At 45.1% G+C, this 19,622-nt stretch overlaps 1 protein-coding gene across 4 annotated transcripts in view; it reads left to right on the top strand.

Annotated features, from left to right (window-relative positions):
- The window catches only part of LOC124002187 (steroid hormone receptor ERR2-like), a 57,765-nt gene that overhangs the window by 13,233 nt on the left and 24,910 nt on the right, over window positions 1–19,622 (top strand). For 3 of the 4 annotated variants that reach the window (XM_046309528.1, XM_046309527.1, XM_046309525.1), the window contains 3 exons: window positions 3,851–4,260; window positions 12,069–12,080; window positions 12,193–12,309. In XM_046309528.1, the coding sequence (XP_046165484.1) occupies window positions 3,851–4,260; window positions 12,069–12,080; window positions 12,193–12,309 (539 nt within the window). The remainder of the gene's footprint in view (window positions 1–3,850; window positions 4,261–12,068; window positions 12,081–12,192; window positions 12,310–19,622) is intronic. The other variant, XM_046309526.1, reaches the window with a different exon arrangement.

Raw genomic sequence — 19,622 nt, 5'->3', positions numbered from 1 at the left:
TATTTGACATCTCTCCCCATTTGACATCTCTCCCCATTTGTCATCTCTCCCCATTTGTCATCTCTCCCCATTTGTCATCTCTCCCCATTTGTCATCTCTCCCCATTTGTCATCTCTCCCCATTTGACATCTCTCCCCATTTGACATCTCTCCCCATTTGTCATCTCTCCCCATTTTACATCTCTCCCTATTTGACATCTCTCCCCATTTGTCATCTCTCCCGATTTGTCATCTCTCCCCATTTGTCATCTCTCCCCATTTGACATCTCTCCCCATTTGACATCTCTCCCCATTTGACATCTCTCCCCATTTGACATCTCTCCCCATTTGACATCTCTCCCCATTTTACATCTCTCCCCATTTTACATCTCTCCCCATTTTACATCTCTCCCCATTTGTCATCTCTCGCCATTTGTCATCTCTCCCCATTTGTCATCTCTCCCCATTTGACATCTCTCGCCATTTGTCATCTCTCCCCATTTGACATCTCTCCCCATTTGACATCTCTCTCCATTTGTCATCTCTCCCCATTTGTCATCTCTCCCCATTTTTATTATAAACACTCGAGGTGTGTGATGTGCTCATATACAAAGTTAATGCTAATGTGAATAAGAGATACAGAATGTCTGAGTGTCTGTGTCTGTGTTTAACACTTCAGTACGGGCATTAGCACCCTACAGAAGTCAGCATAGAGCTCACAGCAGGAATACTTACAAATTGGCCCAATTAGTTTCTCCAGGCTCTGTCGTGTTCCTGTGACAGTGTGCAGAATGTTCAGGCCGTGTTCAGAATGCTTCTGGCGGCCCAGGCAGGGAAGGGAAGGGAAGCGCTGAGACATGGGGATGAGTGCTCTTTTAGTTCCCTCTCCTTCTGAAGAAGAGGAGCGGAGAGCGGGAGAGGAGCAGAGAGCGGGAGAGGAGATCATTAGGGCAGCTAATCCTGGTCACGGCAGCAGCACTGGAATGATATTAGGGATCTGAAATGCTGTTAGGAGGACCAGCTGGAATCTGATTAAAACCAAACTGCTCAGTGTGCTTTTGTGGGCCCATAACCCACCACTCAGCATGAATGTTGATCCGTACAAAGGGAACAAAAGGAGGAGGAAAATGGAGAGAAAGAGAGATATCTTTCAGCCAAGCAGCATAATGGGAAAGACATTTACTGAACCTGAGAAAAAGACAACTATGGATTTCACAACATACCTGGATCTTCATCAGTTCCGTCGACCTTTTTATTTGATGTCCTGTCTAGGATACATCCTAATTAGCACCTGGTCCATATGTTGTATTTTTATTAACACAGTTCCTGCTGTCAAATTATTCATGTTCATATTTTATATGCCATATTAATAATAGTATTTATAGATTTAATTTGAACTTGTCCCATTTGAGAATAAGATTAATAGAATATTAATAGAAATGTAAGAAAATATTTGATGAATGTACACTAGGTTCAAATGGTCAGTTTTCATTCAATGTCATTAATCAATATAAGCAGCCTTGTTAAAAATATAAGCACAGCGGTAGCATAATGTGTCAATGCGGAATGAGTTAAGGAGATTCTAGCCAGCACATGTATTATAAATGACCACATAGAGCTTGAGGGGAAACAGTTAAGACACTTATGCAATTATGCTAAGTGTCACCCTGGAGGTGACCTTTGAACTGGGGTTAAGCTTACTCAAAATTTGTGAAATAAAAGCTAAAGGGAACCATCCCGCATGCTGCCATTTTAAATATATTGCCTTTAATAAGCCGAGTGCATGTGACCTATTATACAGGTGCACAGAGCTTTCTAAAACAGAGAACTTAAAGCAGATGAGTAGAGGCTCCTTTCATTCATTTATGTGGATGCAATCCGCATGAGTTATTTAAACAGCGACATTACGTTAGAAAGCATTAAGGGAATGGAGCTTTTTATTTCATTATCTTGTTATTTTCTTGTTTTGCTCTCACTTTCTATGAGTACATAGAGTCGTCGGTTTGAGATATAAATATTCCTTAAAACACCAAGAGAGAAAAAAACCTTCAAACTTCCTTGGCTTTACTTTTACCTCGTTTTTTTGTAGGTATTTTCCAATTTGGTTTTATAGTTACTGTGAGAAATACTGTAAATCGAGTCACATGATACCTAGTAAAAAGTGTGGTTATGGGTTTTATATTATGTACGCTCTATATTGAAAGAAATTCCCGGAGTGTTCAGCCGAAGGACTTATTCCACAAGGTCAACGGTTTTAACAGGGGGCATTTTTTATTATTTATTTTAGCAGTTAACCTTTTTGTGAATTTCCAGAGGTGGTGGGCACCTGGACCTCCAATGAATATACATGACAGGAGGGAGGGAAACCCGGGAATTAGATTTAATTTGACATGCTGACCCCCATCTCCACGGGCCCATGAAGCCAGGGTGAGAAAATAAGGTTGACCCTCTGACCTCTGGGCCTGAACCCTACTGTCACCCACCCTTACAATTAAATCAACCAGAGAGAGAGAGACAGCTATCCGGGCTGGCCGGCCCTTCTCTAGCTGTCCGATGAGGATATGGAAAAGGTCTCTGTCTCACCCTCTCTGCATTCTGAGACGGCCGACCATGTGTCGGATAGATCCTGATGGTGACGTTAGGCATACTGGTAGAGAGTATCCCCTCTCTTCCTGCGCCGCTGATGGGAAACTGACATGTTAGCTATGGAAACATTACCATTAGTTGGAAACATATTAATATAACTAATGTACTAAAGCAGAACTTAGGCTGTCTAGCTGCCATCAACCATGAACGCCCATGTCTGCATTTGCATAGGCCTCGCAAGGCTCAATTTCATTAATGTGGGCGAGTGCAGATGACCTTTCACCTTGTCAGTGGTGCCTAATGCAGAGGTGTGTGTGTGTGACCCTGCCGCGACCCAGATGGGTCACTGTGTCCACACGACCTTTAGAAAGCATAGAGGTTGCCCATCTCCCATAGCGCTCGATCTCCTCAATTCCCTCTGTTTGTCCAGGAAAAGACCAGGTTAGAAGAATCCGCTTTAAATGTGGTGGCGACAGAGATACATTTGTATGGACAAAGAGCTGTTTTAGGGTTAGTTGCATTGTATCGACACAGCTAGAGGTTGCAATTTATTTCAGTCACGGCAGGCAATACATCAGATGAGATGCTGTTATTAACCAGACAGTGAACAAAGTCAATATCCTTTTTTTTTTTGCCTGCCTGCTGACTCAAGGAGACTGCTCCCGGTATGTTCTCTGCACTCTGGCTCCAGTCTAAAATATGGGTCCCAGGAATGCAGTCCTCCCTGTGTTAGTGTTGACTGTGTTCCTGTGTTAACAAGTGTGGTCGGTGTTGAGTGAGTTTATTTCACCTGTGTGTTCTCTCTCTCTCTCATGGCTGGTGGCATGTGGAGCTAATGAAGCTCTTAGTATCCTCCCACCTGGTTGGCTGGTTATGATGAGGGTTAGGAAACACTGTGGTGAGGATGAGACAGAGGGGGAGAGAGAGATCAGAATAAAAGAGAGCAGCAGAAGTGTCACTGAATGTGTGCTGATATGGAAGAAGTCCTTCTCTTTGGAGTGTGGGAGTGTGAAGTGAATTGCTCTGTGTGAACAGTAGCCTACAAGAGTTTTCACACGTAGTCAAATTGTGCAAAGATGTGTTTTCTCTCTATAGCTGTCATGGTATCGTTAGGCAATGTATAGATTTTAGTTTTGTGGGTAGCACCAGTCGATCTGAAACGTTTAATGTCTGTAGTCTAAAAGGCCATGCTAATGGTCATGTTTCTCTCCCCTCTCTCACCTCCCCTCTCTCCCCTCCCCTCTCTCCCCTCCCCTCTCTCCCCTCTCCTCTCTCCCCTTCTCCAGGCTGCTGAATAGAATGGCTGTTGATGACCGGCACCTTCCCTCCAGCTGCGGGTCCTACATCAAGACGGAGCCGTCCAGCCCCTCCTCAGTCATCGACACGGTCAGCCACCACAGCCCAAGCGGCAACTCGGACGCCAGCGGCGGCTATGTCAGCGCCATGAACAGCCACTCCAATGGCCTGGACTCTCCGCCCATGTTTACGCCCGGCGGGCTGGGCGCCGGCCCCTGCCGCAAGCGCTACGACGACTGCTCCAGCACCATCATGGAGGACTCACCCATTAAGTGCGAATACATGTTGAACTCCATCCCCAAGAGGCTGTGCCTGGTCTGTGGAGATATAGCCTCTGGGTATCACTATGGCGTGGCCTCTTGTGAGGCCTGCAAAGCCTTCTTTAAAAGGACAATACAAGGTATTTCCCTCCCGCTCCCTACAGACACACAAGGGATCTGCCCTACTACACATGCAGACACTCCATACAGTGTTTTACCCCCCCCCCTCCTCCTAACACAATCACCTACTGCCCTAAACCACTATCTTGTTGTTAGACAGAACATGCTGAGTTGTTGCATGTAGCTGTGTTCATCTACATTATTTTCCATTTATCTCCCTGGGAAAAGGTATATTTTTCAAGGCCGGTGACTCCAGTTGTGCTGCTATGGATCGCCAGCATTGGTAAAACACCCAGGGTAACTTAATAGTGAGGGAAATGACATGCAATGCAGCACAGTATGAGGCAACACATTTCCTCGGGCGCTGCATACACAGTGGACAGCCACACACAGGACAGGCCACTAGCCAGAGCCGCTCGCAATGACATCATCAGCTGGGGTCAGGCTAGGCAGGGGGCAGTGGTGGTGACATCATCATCAGGGATCAGGTTTGGTGGAGAGTGGTTGTGTTGTGTGCCCAGATGCCTGTGGGGGGTCCAAAGCAGGAGATTGTGTGTGTGTGTGTGTGTGTGTGTGTGTGTGTGTGTGTGTGTGTGTGTGTGTGTGTGTGTGTGTGTGTGTGTGTGTGTGTGTGTGTGTGTGTGTGTGTGTGTGTGTGTGTGTGTGTGTGTGTGTGTGTGTGTGTGTGTGTGTGTGTGTGTGTGCGTGCGTGCATGCATGCACCTAGGGAATAGGGTGTGAGTGGTGCAGATCTGCATGTTATGATGTATCACAGGTTCCCATTAGAGAGGCAATGACAGGCCCCCCACTGTGTGTCTCTCTGTGTGCTCTGTCCTACATTAATCATTGGGACCTACGGTACGGAGGGAGATATTATTGAGCCAGGGAAACTCACTGCTGAACATGCACAGCTGCCCCTGCTTAAGTCTGCTTAAGAATCTGAGAAATAAAAGGAAAAATACAGGAGGCAAATATTGAAATATTCAGCTATAGTAATGGCATGCAGTAAAGTAAACATATTTATCTTGCAAAGGAGACAAATTAATTTGAACTTTTCTTTCTTTATTTTGTATAATTGTTACATACCTCAAATATGTTCTGTAAAAATAATAGTCTGTATGTCTCAATTTACGTCCTTAGCATCTGGAGAATTGTCCACAGAATTGTCCACAAAATGCCATTATTGTGCCCAGGTTATCGAGTGCAGGCTGTCTAGTAGGTGTTGATTTTGAACACCCCAAATCCTATCAGCTTTAAACAGTCTATGTATCTTTGCAGTCAAACAAAAGCATTAGGCCAAATCCTGCTGTTTACCCATGCTGCCATCAGCTATCCTGTCTATTGATATAAGATGATCATTTTCTCTCAAGTAACATAACTGCGCTTTTGTCCCCTCGCTACAAACCATTGACAGTGACACACAATAGAACAGAAAAGAGCAATCTGTAAAGAAAGAGAAGTCTTAAGTGGAGCAATAGCCTGGTACATGAAAAGAAAAATGGAAAGAGTTCCCTTTTTTCCCTCCCTCACTTTACATTGTCGATTTGAAATTCCTCTCTTTCTCCTCTTGGAGGGCTGCCTGTAATGGAACTAATCTGCCGTCGTTTGTCCGAGCCACAGGAGTTTTGTCAATAACAATCAGCGTTTGGAAAGTGTAATTAAGGCCGAGGCTTTTCATTAGGAGGAAGGGAGGGGGCTGTCTCCAGGGACTGCAGGGCCAATTAGAAACTCAGGCACGCGTCGCACGCTGGGTAATTTCAGGGAAAGGAGGGAGAAAAAACCCTAGGATTTCTTTAGATTGGAGAGGGACCCGAGCGCTCTTTCAGAGGAGGAGAGGAAAAGCTTAATGGCATAATAATCAGACAGGGGTACCAGTCCAGGCAGAAGAGGACAGGGACGAGGACCATGGGACTTTTTAGGAGGGGGATGAGGAGGGGGTGAAAGCTTCTGAATGAATAAAAACCACACAGGATGACTGAAGGAGGAATAGAGGGAGCAGTAAACAGGGGGACATAAAGCCCTTGGATGAAGAAGAGGTTGCAGTAGATGAGACCTGATTAATTAAAGAAATAACGAGGCTGTCTATCCAGGGTGGAGGGTGTGAGATGACGTCCCTTAATGAGAACAACACAGAAGATGTGTCTTTTACACACATTCATCACATTGTTTTTAAGCAATAACACTAAAGCTAATGGACTTTTTTCCGTGACATTTTTAGCACATAATGAAATTTGAGACGATAGTGACCACACGGTTGACTGTCTGTTGACTATTTTCCAGAAGTCTTGGTTTCTCAACCTGGGGTTCCTGGATTCATTTAGCATTGCCTACTATACTCTTCTCTCCTTTACTTCCTGATGTTCCACTGCTGGAAAAGAGACCTGCTGCCCCTACCTCTTCAACAGGACAGAATGGCAAATCCATCTTCTGTCACCTAGTCATTCAGTGAAAAGCCCCCTGAACTCTTACATGGAGATAGTTACATTAGTCATTCTCGAGGCCCAAATTAATGTCAACCTAGATCACCATCCATCCCGGACAAACTCCTATTCTCATAGCTCCCTAATCACAGGCCCGTGCCGCACCTCGCGTGCCCTACCAATCAAAAGCATCGATCTCTTATTGAACCTTATTTTTCTCTCATTTTGAACCCAAGTATAAAATTGCTTGAAAACCAACTGAACTCAGTGGCCCTCTTTTTTATATGAAGTAATAGACCTTGACAGTAAGCCTGTAAAAGTCCGTTTAGATTTTGATGAGAAATACCTGCCATTTTACTATAATTTACTTACAGGACCTGACTTTCCCTCACTGCCCTGGCACAGGTCCTGAAAAGCCATAAAATAAATTGAGACAGATAAATAGCGAGAGAAGAAAATCCTTTTTTTCTTCTTTCCTTCTCAGAATTTGTATGTTATTTGTTTAATACTGTAACCTTTGAAACCAGAGATGAACCCTGCATTCTAGTTCAGGTATTATATATTAACTCCTCCAATGCTTGACTGACTGGCTGTATAAATAGACATTTGTCTGAGGATCAGTCCTTGAGCTATAAACGCCAATAAAGGTGAACCAATCATGTATTTTTATATATAAATACAAAACATCCTAATATTTAGTTGCACCCCCTATTTTGCCCTCAGAACAGCCTCAATTAATCGGGCTTGGACAAGGTGTCGAAAGCATTCCACATGAATGCTGGACCATGTTGACTCCAATGCTTCCCACAGTTGTGTCAAGTTGGCTTGATGTCCTTTGGGTGGTGGACCATTCCTGATACACACTGGAAACTGTTGAGGGTGAAAAACCCAGCAGCGTTGCAGTTCTTTACACACTCAAACTGGTGTGCCTGGCACCTACTACCATGCCATGTTCAAAGGCACTTCAATATTTTGTCTTCCCATTCACCCTCTGAATGGCACATATACACAAGGCTTAAAAATCCTTCTTTAACCTGTCCCCTCCCCTTCATCTACACTGATTCAAGTGGATTTAACAAGTGACATCAATAAGGGGTCATAGCCTGGATTCACCTGGTCAGTCTGTCATGGAAAGATCTTTGTACAACTGCTTTGTACACTCAGTGTATATTGGTCTATGCACACTGTCCTTTTAGTGTATATGAGAGAGTATGCCTGTGTGTGTGTCTGGGTTTAATGAATATGCCTGTGTGTGTGTCTGGGTTTAATGAATATGCCTGTGTGTGTGTCTGGGTTTAATGAATATGCCTGTGTGTGTGTCTGGGTTTAATGAATATGCCTGTGTGTGTGTCTGGGTTTAATGAATATGCCTGTGTGTGTGTCTGGGTTTAATGAATATGCCTGTGTGTGTGTCTGGGTTTAATGAGTATGCCTGTGTGTGTGTCTGGGTTTAATGAATATGCCTGTGTGTGTGTCTGGGTTTAATGAGTATGCCTGTGTGTGTGTCTGGGTTTAATGAATATGCCTGTGTGTGTGTCTGGGTTTAATGAATATGCCTGTGTGTGTGTCTGGGTTTAATGAATATGCCTGTGTGTGTGTCTGGGTTTAATGAATATGCCTGTTTAATGAATATGCCTGTGTCTGGGTTTAATGAATATGCCTGTGTGTGTCTGGGTTTAATGAATATGCCTGTGTGTGTGTGTCTGGGTTTAATGAGTATGCCTGTGTGTGTGTCTGGGTTTAATGAATATGCCTGTGTGTGTGTCTGGGTTTAATGAATATGCCTGTGTGTGTGTGTCTGGGTTTAATGAATATGCCTGTGTGTGTGTGTCTGGGTTTAATGAGTATGCCTGTGTGTGTGTCTGGGTTTAATGAATATGCCTGTGTGTGTGTTTGGGTTTAATGAATATGCCTGTGTGTGTGTCTGGGTTTAATGAGTATGGCTGTGTGTGTGTCTGGGTTTAATGAATATGCCTGTGTGTGTGTGTTTGGGTTTAATGAATATGCCTGTGTGTGTGTCTGGGTTTAATGAGTATGGCTGTGTGTGTGTCTGGGTTTAATGAATATGCCTGTGTGTGTGTCTGGGTTTAATGAATATGCCTGTGTGTGTGTCTGGGTTTAATGAATATGCCTGTGTGTGTGTCTGGGTTTAATGAATATGCCTGTGTGTGTGTCTGGGTTTAATGAATATGCCTGTGTGTGTGTCTGGGTTTAATGAGTATGGCTGTGTGTGTGTCTGGGTTTAATGAATATGCCTGTGTGTGTGTGTCTGGGTTTAATGAGTATGCCTGTGTGTGTGTCTGGGTTTAATGAATATGCCTGTGTGTGTGTCTGGGTTTAATGAATATGCCTGTGTGTGTGTGTCTGGGTTTAATGAGTATGCCTGTGTGTGTGTCTGGGTTTAATGAATATGCCTGTGTGTGTGTCTGGGTTTAATGAGTATGCCTGTGTGTGTGTCTGGGTTTAATGAGTATGCCTGTGTGTGTGTCTGGGTTTAATGAATATGCCTGTGTGTGTGTGTCTGGGTTTAATGAGTATGCCTGTGTGTGTGTCTGGGTTTAATGAATATGCCTGTGTGTGTGTCTGGGTTTAATGAATATGCCTGTGTGTGTGTCTGGGTTTAATGAATATGCCTGTGTGTGTGTCTGGGTTTAATGAATATGCCTGTGTGTGTGTCTGGGTTTAATGAATATGCCTGTGTGTGTGTCTGGGTTTAATGAATATGCCTGTGTGTGTGTGTCTGGGTTTAATGAGTATGCCTGTGTGTGTGTCTGGGTTTAATGAATATGCCTGTGTGTGTGTCTGGGTTTAATGAATATGCCTGTGTGTGTGTCTGGGTTTAATGAGTATGCCTGTGTGTGTGTCTGGGTTTAATGAATATGCCTGTGTGTGTGTCTGGGTTTAATGAATATGCCTGTGTGTGTGTGTCTGGGTTTAATGAATATGCCTGTGTGTGTGTTTGGGTTTAATGAATATGGTTGTTTGTGCATGGTCTCTGTTTCAAATCAAATCAAAAATGATTTGCCACATGTGCCAAATACAACAAGTGTAGACTTTGCTGTGAAATGCTGACTTACAAGCCCTTTAACCAACAGTGTAGACTTTGCTGTGAAATGCTGACTTACAAGCCCTTTAACCAACAGTGTAGACTTTGCTGTGAAATGCTGACTTACAAGCCCTTTAACCAACAGTGTAGACTTTGCTGTGAAATGCTGACTTACAAGCCCTTTAACCAACAGTGTAGACTTTGCTGTGAAATGCTGACTTACAAGCCCTTTAACCAACAGTGTAGACTTTGCTGTGAAATGCTGACTTACAAGCCCTTTAACCAACAGTGTAGACTTTGCTGTGAAATGCTGACTTACAAGCCCTTTAACCAACAGTGTAGACTTTGCTGTGAAATGCTGACTTACAAGCCCTTTAACCAACAGTGTAGACTTTGCTGTGAAATGCTGACTTACAAGCCCTTTAACCAACAGTGTAGACTTTGCTGTGAAATGCTGACTTACAAGCCCTTTAACCAACAGTGTAGACTTTGCTGTGAAATGCTGACTTACAAGCCCTTTAACCAACAGTGCAGTTCAAGAAGAAGAAAGTATTTTCCAAGTAGACTAAAATATAAAGTAATAATAAAAAGTAACGCAATAAGAATAACAATAACGAGGCTATATACAACGAGGCTATATACAACGAGGCTATATACAACGAGGCTATATACAACGAGGCTATATACAACGAGGCTATATACAACGAGGCTATATACAACGAGGCTATATACAACGAGGCTATATACAACGAGGCTATATACAGATTCCAGAGTCGGCTACTCTGATGATTGCCTCCTGGCAACAGATGGGAAATAGATGGGCTTATTATTATGGTATGGTTGTGCTATGACAACAGACACAACAGGAAGAGAGACATACCGCATCATCTCCCTTTTCTCACACATTTATTTACCTCAATTCCAAAGAGATGAGAGGAATTAGCATGATGATTTCTAACCCAGATACAGAAGAATTTCTAATTATCTAATACATCTTGGGACCCTCCACTTGATCTGTCCAATATCATTAACATAATTGCATAAGTTGTTAAAGGGGGTTGGAGGGTTGAAGGGGGAACCCCACTGGAATGTTATACAGCTCTTACTCTCTCTCTCTCTCTCTCTCTTTAGAAAACTCTGAGCGAGGGTCAGTGTGGAGAGAAAAGCAGGTTGGCTGTGTTGAGATGGAATCCCAATGTGCCTGTGTATGGCTGTTTATCTAGAGGCAGGAGAGCTGCTGGAGCACAGTCTGTGTGCAGTTAGACAGGTTAATACTCTATATAGGCCTATGTCAGTCTATATTGAAGTCATCAAGGTTAATCCTCCTAAATGGAAAAGGAACTGTACACAGCATTGAATAGATAATAGTTGAGTAGATAACATGGCTTTGTGGTAGATAAATAAAGAATCCAAGCTTAAGAATGCACACAAGCAAACATCAATGATAAAACAAGTGTTGTGTCTCAGAATGTGCTTCTCTGCTCTTCCATTCATGGTGGACAAGGAATGATGCTAATTCAGGACCTCGACTAGCTCGATATTATTTTGAAAGCCTTCCTTGAAAACCTCGACGACAGTCAAAATGTAGGGAATCAGACACCAAGGAGAATGCCATCGTTTATCCTGTCCTTCCTTTCTATTGCCAGTGCTACAGCACAGGCAGAAACATCTCTTTCATTGAGTAGAAGTGAAACTCTTCTTCATTGTGTTGTCCCGGTATCAGACGCTGTAGTACTGGATGTGAATAATGCATAAGGCATCTTGCCTGTACACTATGTAAATAGTCAACAATGGCAACAGTGGTAACAACAGGTTTGGGGCTCCTGGAGCATTATGTAAAGTGGCCGGGGCCCGTGTGTCCGGCTCTCTCCCCTGCTATTGAGGCAGCAGGCGGCAGGGCGGCCAGCCCCTCTGAAGAGAAGCGGGATGCAGGCTGGATGGTTGGCTGCTCCAGGGGCCTGAAGGAGACATGCTCAGAATTAATGAGAACAATTTGGCAAGGGGCAAGGGTGCATTTATGAAGGGGTCCATGAGGAGTACTGGAGGTCTCCTCTCCACCCCTCCCTCCTTCTTCACCCCCATCTCTGGAAGTTACCTTGTTCCCTGGAGGTCACCTCATCTCACCTCAGACACACTACTGTAATGGATTGTTGCCCAGGAGATGATTAACAAATGCTGATGCCCAATGTCTGGTCTGCACAAACTGATTTTTATAGACCGTAGAATCCTGTGTGATATACAGTAACTGTTTTGGGGTTTTAACCTAGAGTACACACTGCCTCGTACAATGTGAATGACAATGTCCTAAAATGTGTATTGTATCCTTACTTTTATGCTTACTTTTATTCTACATGTAAAAAAGGAGAGAAAAAAGGTAAAAACATTTAACCTTTTGCTTTTCCTTTGCCTATAACTCAATAGGAAGATACACTGCGTTATAAAAAGGGATCAGGTTAAGGCTGACTCATATTTCTTGTCCTTCTCAGGCAACATAGAATACAGCTGTCCCGCCACAAACGAGTGTGAGATCACAAAACGGAGACGCAAGTCATGTCAAGCCTGCCGCTTTATGAAGTGTCTCAAAGTGGGGATGCTCAAGGAAGGCAAGTAGATCTGTCTGTCTGTCTGTCTGTCTGTCTGTCTGTCTGTCTGTCTGTCTGTCTGTCTGTCTGTCTGTCTGTCTGTCTGTCTGTCTGTCTGTCTGTCTGTCTGTCTGTCTGTCTGTCTGTCTGTCTGTCTGTCTGTCTGTCTGTCTGTCTGTGTCTGTGTCTGTGTCTGTGTCTGTGTCTGTGTCTGTGCCTGCCTGTCTGCCTGCCTGCCTGTCCATCTGTCTGTTTGTCTTGGTATCACTCTCTTTATGTTAATTAAAATAATCTCAAAATTCGCAGCAGTGGCCAGACAACTGATCTGAGTCCCTGGTCTGTTCTGTCCTCCCCCTACCAACACAGCAGTAAATCATGTGCAGCTGAGCTGGGGACAGAAATATGCTGAATAGGTCGATCCTGCTGTCTGAGTAATAGAAATGTAACAGTATTCCGACTGGAAAGGCTTCTGCTGGGTCCCTGAGCACACACTCCGGCTAGTCTCAGCTCTCCCCAGCATATTGATCCGCTAAATGTTTTCCGAACATCTCAGCTCTCTTCTTGTGGATGATTTTATAAAGTCACCCCAACTGGGAATTCAGTGACAATTAAAAATGCTTCCGATGGATTTCTCCGGCCAGGTTTCTTACCCCCTGCCAGGCCCCCTGAGACCCCAGGCTGGGCTGCTCCTTCTGGGGGAGGCCCTAGCCCCCTACCAACCTGGCCCCCTTCCCTTGCATTACTGCCACATTATCCCCCTCCCCTCCTCACTTGTTGGTCTCTCCAAACAGCCCCAACACATGAATAATGAGAGCAGCGTGGCTGGGGAATGGGGAGGTGCTGTCATATTTATTTAGCTGCCCGCTGGGAAGAGCTCTTTATGGAAACATGCTCTTTATGTCTTACTTTCCGCGAGCGCTGGTGAGAATAGGTCAAGTGGTGCTTATGTTTGACTAAGCATGATTATCCCTCCACTGCCACTGTACTACAGGGTAGACGTGAAGAAAGGACTCAGAGGGAGATATTCTCTATTACAGTGGCAGAAGAACACAACATGATTATCCCTCCACTGCCACTGTACTACAGGGTAGACGTGAAGAAAGGACTCAGAGGGAGATATTCTCTATTGCAGTGGCAGAAGAACACAACATGATTAGTCAGTTTATACTCTCATTTTATACTCCATAGCAGTAGCCTAATTACAATGCCTTAAAATATGTTGTTAACTAAGTACAACCATTTTCATGTTATTTTTGGTATCCTTACTGATCAACATGACATGCACTATATCCAACTGCTTCCCCAACCACCTCTCTCTTAATTCACCAGAGAATGGAATGTATAGTACATCCTATCCCATCTCCAACTCCAACGGCATATTAGTCTATATAGATCTCTGGTTTGTAACATAATCTCTGTACTGCATGAAGCAAGATAAAGAGACTGGGCCAGAAAGACCGGTTCAGCGCTTTACTATCTGATGAAAAATTAATGCCAATATATCATCTGGGGGAATAAGAGACTACAAAATATGTAGTGATGGTCATAAATGCCTGGCCAGTGTCGGGTCAAAGTAGGAGATAGTATAGAGAGAGTGTAGAGATCAAATATGCAGAGAGAGACTTAGTCCAGCGTTCTAATGCATACTTCTGTATATTCAGCATATCCACAGATTGAAAACTACGCTAATTTTTACAGAGTGGGTTTCGCCACATATTAGAATGGAGGTAGAGATTACCTCTGGCTCTGTGAAATCCTTCAGGAACCAGGTCACCCTCCTCTCTCCCACCTCCAGCGACGCTTTTCAAACACAATCAAAAGAAGTAAATACATTTCCCAAATTAACAGAAAAATGTGAAATGCATCTTAATGCACGCCACACGCTATCTTCTCCTTAGATCAAGGTCAGGTGTCTTACGGCGGCGTGCGTGAGTGTGAAACCAATGAATCTGGTCACGGGAACTAGGGACTGGAGGAGATGCTAGTCTAAGCTCTACGAAGCCATCGGCTCAACGCCATGTCCAGGCTCAGGGGCTGGAGATGGTCAATGCTCATGTGACTAAAGCAACCCCTCTGGAGATCATTACTGCAGAAAGGTCATTCACTCAAGAAAAAAGAAAATACTAATTATAACTTTATAGCTCTACCAAAGGTGTAATGCAGTTTCCTAACATCAGGTGCTCTATGGAACTACAGTACATTTTAATGCATCACAACACACCTAACATCTCTTTTTAAATGTTCACATTTGAGTCATTTAGCGCTCTTATCCAAAGTGACTTACAGTAGTGACTACATGCATTTGTCATACTTTTTCATGCTGGTCCCCCATTGGAATTGAACCCTGGCATTACAAGCCCCATGCTGTAACATCTTAGCCACACGGGCCATGATATAACTGAATTTCAAGACATTCAGGGAGATCTTGGAAGTGCAAAGGAATTACTTTTTTCCCTCAGTGCCCATGTTAAGGTTAATAGTTAATACCTTTCAAAGCAAGGCATTTCAAGGCTTTACCTCCCCTACTGATTAAGCGAGTACATGGTAAGGAATTAGTGCATGTTTTTAGTCCATTGGAAAAGGCTCCAGTTTATCTCTGTAGACGTCTTAAGGGAAGTGTAAGGGAAGTGATCTCCAAAGATCAGCAGTCCGCTTAAAGGGGATCTGCCTGAGACTTGAGTAGAATCGCTCTACTTTCCCCCGACTGTATAAAAAGAGGAAGTGATCAATAGAAGAATCAAATGTCAGAGGCTACAGGTTTCTCCTCTGATCAATGGAGGAGGATCAGAGCTGAGAGAGAGAGAGAGAGAGAGAGAGAGAGAGAGAGAGAGAGAGAGAGAGAGAGAGAGAGAGAGAGAGAGAGAGAGAGAGAGAGAGAGAGAGAGAGAGAGAGAGAGAGAGAGAGAGAGAGAGAGAGAGAGATTACATTGACATAATTCAGTGGCAGATGCCCCCGCACACACTGACACACACACACATGCAGACACACACACAAACAGACACATACACACACGACACACACTCCCACGCTACAGTACCGCTGTGCCACCTCTCAGGAATAGGCTCTATCTTGTTATGTTCCCTGGGCTGACAGGTGAGAGCACAACAGACATGTTTTAAAGGAGGGTGAAAGAGGCTGATACACAATAAACCTTCCTGTATATCACTCTGATTAGAAGACACGCGATAGAACAACCCCATCCCACAAGAGCACCCTTACTACAACATAAAGCATCCTTACTACAACATAAAGTACGTACACACAAGCCACATACATGCATACACATAAAACTGGATTCACACCAACACATAAGTAAGACATGTACACAGACGGCCACTGAATGTGTGCTTCAGGGGATTCAATTGTTTGGTTCCATAAGAACCTATTAAAAGAATGACCATGCAATGTGAGATGTTTCAAACAGCCCGAGTGTAACTTGGCCTTCATATGGAGCCTGCATCTTGAGTGGGGAGTGAACCCAGTTTGATGTTACTGCAATAGGGTTAGATAGTTCCACTACGCTATGGGCAGGTGGACAGAGCATGTGATGAGAGCAGACTTGGGGGCCCAATCAGCAGATAGGGATAGGAGGCCCATCGTGTGACCATTTTTCCGCTGCCCTCGCTCATCACCACTCGTGATTAAAAATGCTGCAACACGCTTACAAGCATGCAAAGCTGGCAACAGGGGCTCTTTGAAATAGTGCTGACGGGGGTTTAGCAGGGTGGCTGCCTTGAAAGGCAGGGTTCACCATGCCTCGCCATGTGGCCTTCTGATTTTCCCAGCTAAAATAGGGTCCGCCTAAGCCCCCCTTGGCACTGCCAACCATCCCAGACATCCTGACACTTTCCCTAGGAGAGACATCCAGAACAGGTGACGGGCTCAAAATAAGGGCCCCTACTACGGCCGGCCACACAAAGTGAGGGAAGACAGGCCCTTTTGTAGGAGTGTGCTCTGAGTGGGATTATTATTGTTTTTGGAGAGAAAGAGGAGCCCTAGGTCAGCTGGCCCCAGCCCCCGCCCCTAGCCCGCCGCTAATCTGTGCACAAATGCCAGCCGCCTTGGCCAAAAGCCCTTTACCCCTTTACCCCTTTACCCCTTTACCCCTGCACCCTGCTTTGAGCTGACACCCGAGATAAGTAGCCACAATCACCTTCCCTTTACCCAAACACAGGGTGATGGAGCAGGCCGTTAAACACAGGGTGATGGAGCAGGCCGTTAAACACAGGGTGATGGAGCAGGCCGTTAAACACAGGGTGATGGAGCAGGCCGTTAAACACAGGGTGATGGAGCAGGCCGTTAAACAGGGTGATGGAGCACAAACACAGGGTGATGGAGCAGGCCGTTAAACACAGGGTGATGGAGCAGGCCGTTAAACACAGGGTGATGGAGCAGGCCGTTAAACAAACACAGGGTGATGGAGCAGGCCGTTAAACACAGGGTGATGGAGCAGGCCGTTAAACACAGGGTGATGGAGCAGGCCGTTAAACACAGGGTGATGGAGCAGGCCGTTAAACACAGGGTGATGGAGCAGGCCGTTAAACACAGGGTGATGGAGCAGGGGTGATGGAGCAGGCCGTTAAACACAGGGTGATGGAGCAGGCCGTTAAACACAGGGTGATGGAGCAGGCCGTTAAACACAGGGTGATGGAGCAGGCCGTTAAACACAGGGTGATGGAGCAGGCCGTTAAACACAGGGTGATGGAGCAGGCCGTTAAACACAGGGTGATGGAGCAGGCCGTTAAACAAACAGGGGTGATGGAGCAGGCCGTTAAACACAGGGTGATGGAGCAGGCCGTTAAACACAGGGATGGAGATGGAGCAGGCCGTTAAACACAGGGTGATGGAGCAGGCCGTTAAACACAGGGTGATGGAGCAGGCCGTTAAACACAGGGTGATGGAGCAGGCCGTTAAACACAGGGTGATGGAGCAGGCCGTTAAACACAGGGTGATGGAGCAGGCCGTTAAACACAGGGTGATGGAGCAGGCCGTTAAACACAGGGTGATGGAGCAGGCCGTTAAACACAGGGTGATGGAGCAGGCCGTTAAACACGGAGGTGATGAGGCAGAACTCACCCCTCTTCACGCACACATTTACATACACACAGACACATACACACAAACACATGCAGTACCGATGCACCGGACACAAACAAATAATCCAAAGCTTGGTCCATGGCTCACCGAAGTGACGCATAGGCTTGACCAAGGCCTCTGTGAGTTTCTCCAAGAGGAGTCAGACACATGGAAAGAACTGGTCTACTTTTCTCTCTCTCTCTCTCTCTCTCTCTCTCTCTCTCTCTCTCTCTCTCTCTCTCTCTCTCTCTCTCTCTCTCTCTCTCTCTCTCTCTCTCTCTCTCTCTCTCTCTTTCTCTCTCTCTTTCTCTTCTCTCTTTCTCTTCTCTCTCTCTCTTTCTCTTCTCTCTCTCTCTCTCTCGCTCTCTCTCTCTCTCTCTCTCTCTCTCTCTCTCTCTCTCTCTCTCTCTCTCTCTCTCTCTTTCTCTTCTCTCCTCTCTCTCTCACAATTCCTTGCTCTCTCTCTCTCTCTCTCTCTCTCTCTCTCTCTCTCTCTCTCTCTCTCTCTCTGACACAATTCCTTGCTCTCTCTCTCTTTCTCTTCTCTCTCTCTCTCTCTCGATCTCTCTCTCTCTCTCTCTGACACAATTCCTTGCTCTCTCTCTCTCTCTCTCTCTCTCTCTCTCTCTCTCTCTGACACAATTCCTTGCTCTCTGTCTCATTCTCTCCCTGTCCTCCCTCCCTGTATGGTCCTGTTTGACTGTAAAATGAGACAGGTTAGTGCCAAGCTTTAATTCCTGTCAGCATCTGGTAATTATGACCGGGAAAGCTCTAATTACAAGAGGCACCCATGTACCTGGGACTCCTCGTCACTGTGGCTTTACGCTGGCTGATACGTACAGCCACATGACTCACCAGCCAGCCCAGCCCAACACCACGGGACAGCTCATAGGCTACGGTACATTCATACCACCTGGCTGTATCTGAGCTCCTCAGGAGAGCCCAGAGAAACTCTAGGATATGGTGACATCACAATTATCGCTGGTATTTTCCACTCCTATAGTACAACCAGATAAATCTGAATCGTAACCCTCCTAAGCACTTAAACCTAGCAAGCACCAACTTGGTGACATAGGAGTCCGTCTTGTCATGGGTTCATACTCGAGGCCACGTCCCTGAATAGATTTACTGGTCAAATATTCCTTGACACTATTTTTACATGCTACATATGAAAGATGTAAATTGGGGAATGAGGAATTTGTGATGTTCGCTAATGTGGCAGCCGTCAGATGATCCCCCAGTGTTTGCTGAGAAGGATGGGTCTCTTCTGGGAATTTTGGGTAATTAGGTTAGTAGGTTGACAGTGTCAGGAAATTTAAAGACAATCCTAATCAGATGTGTTTCTAGGGAATCAAATCATTTATATAAGTTGAATAAAATCTCCTTATTCTATTCCTACACGATAATCCTGTTTGCTATAGCTACCCATGCATAGAGTCTAGTTTGGGAGAAGGGGGTATGGTTCACTCAATGGAAGGGGTGAAAATGACCGTTTTCATAATCCATCGTTTCAGTCCTTTCTATTGAATGAAGGCTATTATTTACGTACTAAATCATCTCCTTTTTGCTCCCCATCCATCCCCACTGTCTGTTCCCTCCATCGACCTCTAATCACTGTACATAGGGACATCCAAACCCATCCTCCAAGAGAGTACAGGCTGAGGGGGAAATTGTATTAGCCTCATTTGCAGTGGTCACACAATACCCAGCTATGACACTGTCTTTGTAGTTATAAAGTGATGAAATCATCAAGCAAGTCCTCTCCCTGTCAGTGATTTTAGCAGAGGGCACTTGGTGTGCTGACAAATAAATCTCCTCAACCAGCTAGACCATACATACACTACAGGATAATACCTCTGATTAAATCTGGTTTAGCATCCTTTTGTTTCGGGGTGTTTAGGTTATACATAATACATAATGGGGAAATAGATAGACATTTGCTATACAGGGTAAAGATCCATCAGGCACATTCAGCCGTGTCCCTGTGCAGGACCGTGTCTCTGTGCAGGACCGTGTCTCTGTGCAGGACCGTGTCTCTGTGCAGGACCGTGTCCCTGTGCAGGACCGTGTCTCTGTGCAGGACCGTGTCTCTGTGCAGGACCGTGTCCCTGTGCAGGACCGTGTCACTGTGCAGGACCGTGTCCCTGTGCAGGACCGTGTCCCGGTGCAGGACCGTGTCCCTGTGCAGCCCCAACAGGATGATGCACGTGAAACATAAATGTTTTGCATACGATTAAATGAAATCACCAAACACCAT

This window comes from Oncorhynchus gorbuscha, linkage group LG17 (genome assembly GCF_021184085.1).
Source record: "Oncorhynchus gorbuscha isolate QuinsamMale2020 ecotype Even-year linkage group LG17, OgorEven_v1.0, whole genome shotgun sequence".
Taxonomy (NCBI): Eukaryota; Metazoa; Chordata; class Actinopteri; order Salmoniformes; family Salmonidae; genus Oncorhynchus; species Oncorhynchus gorbuscha.
This window is presented reverse-complemented; position numbering and strand designations above follow the sequence as displayed.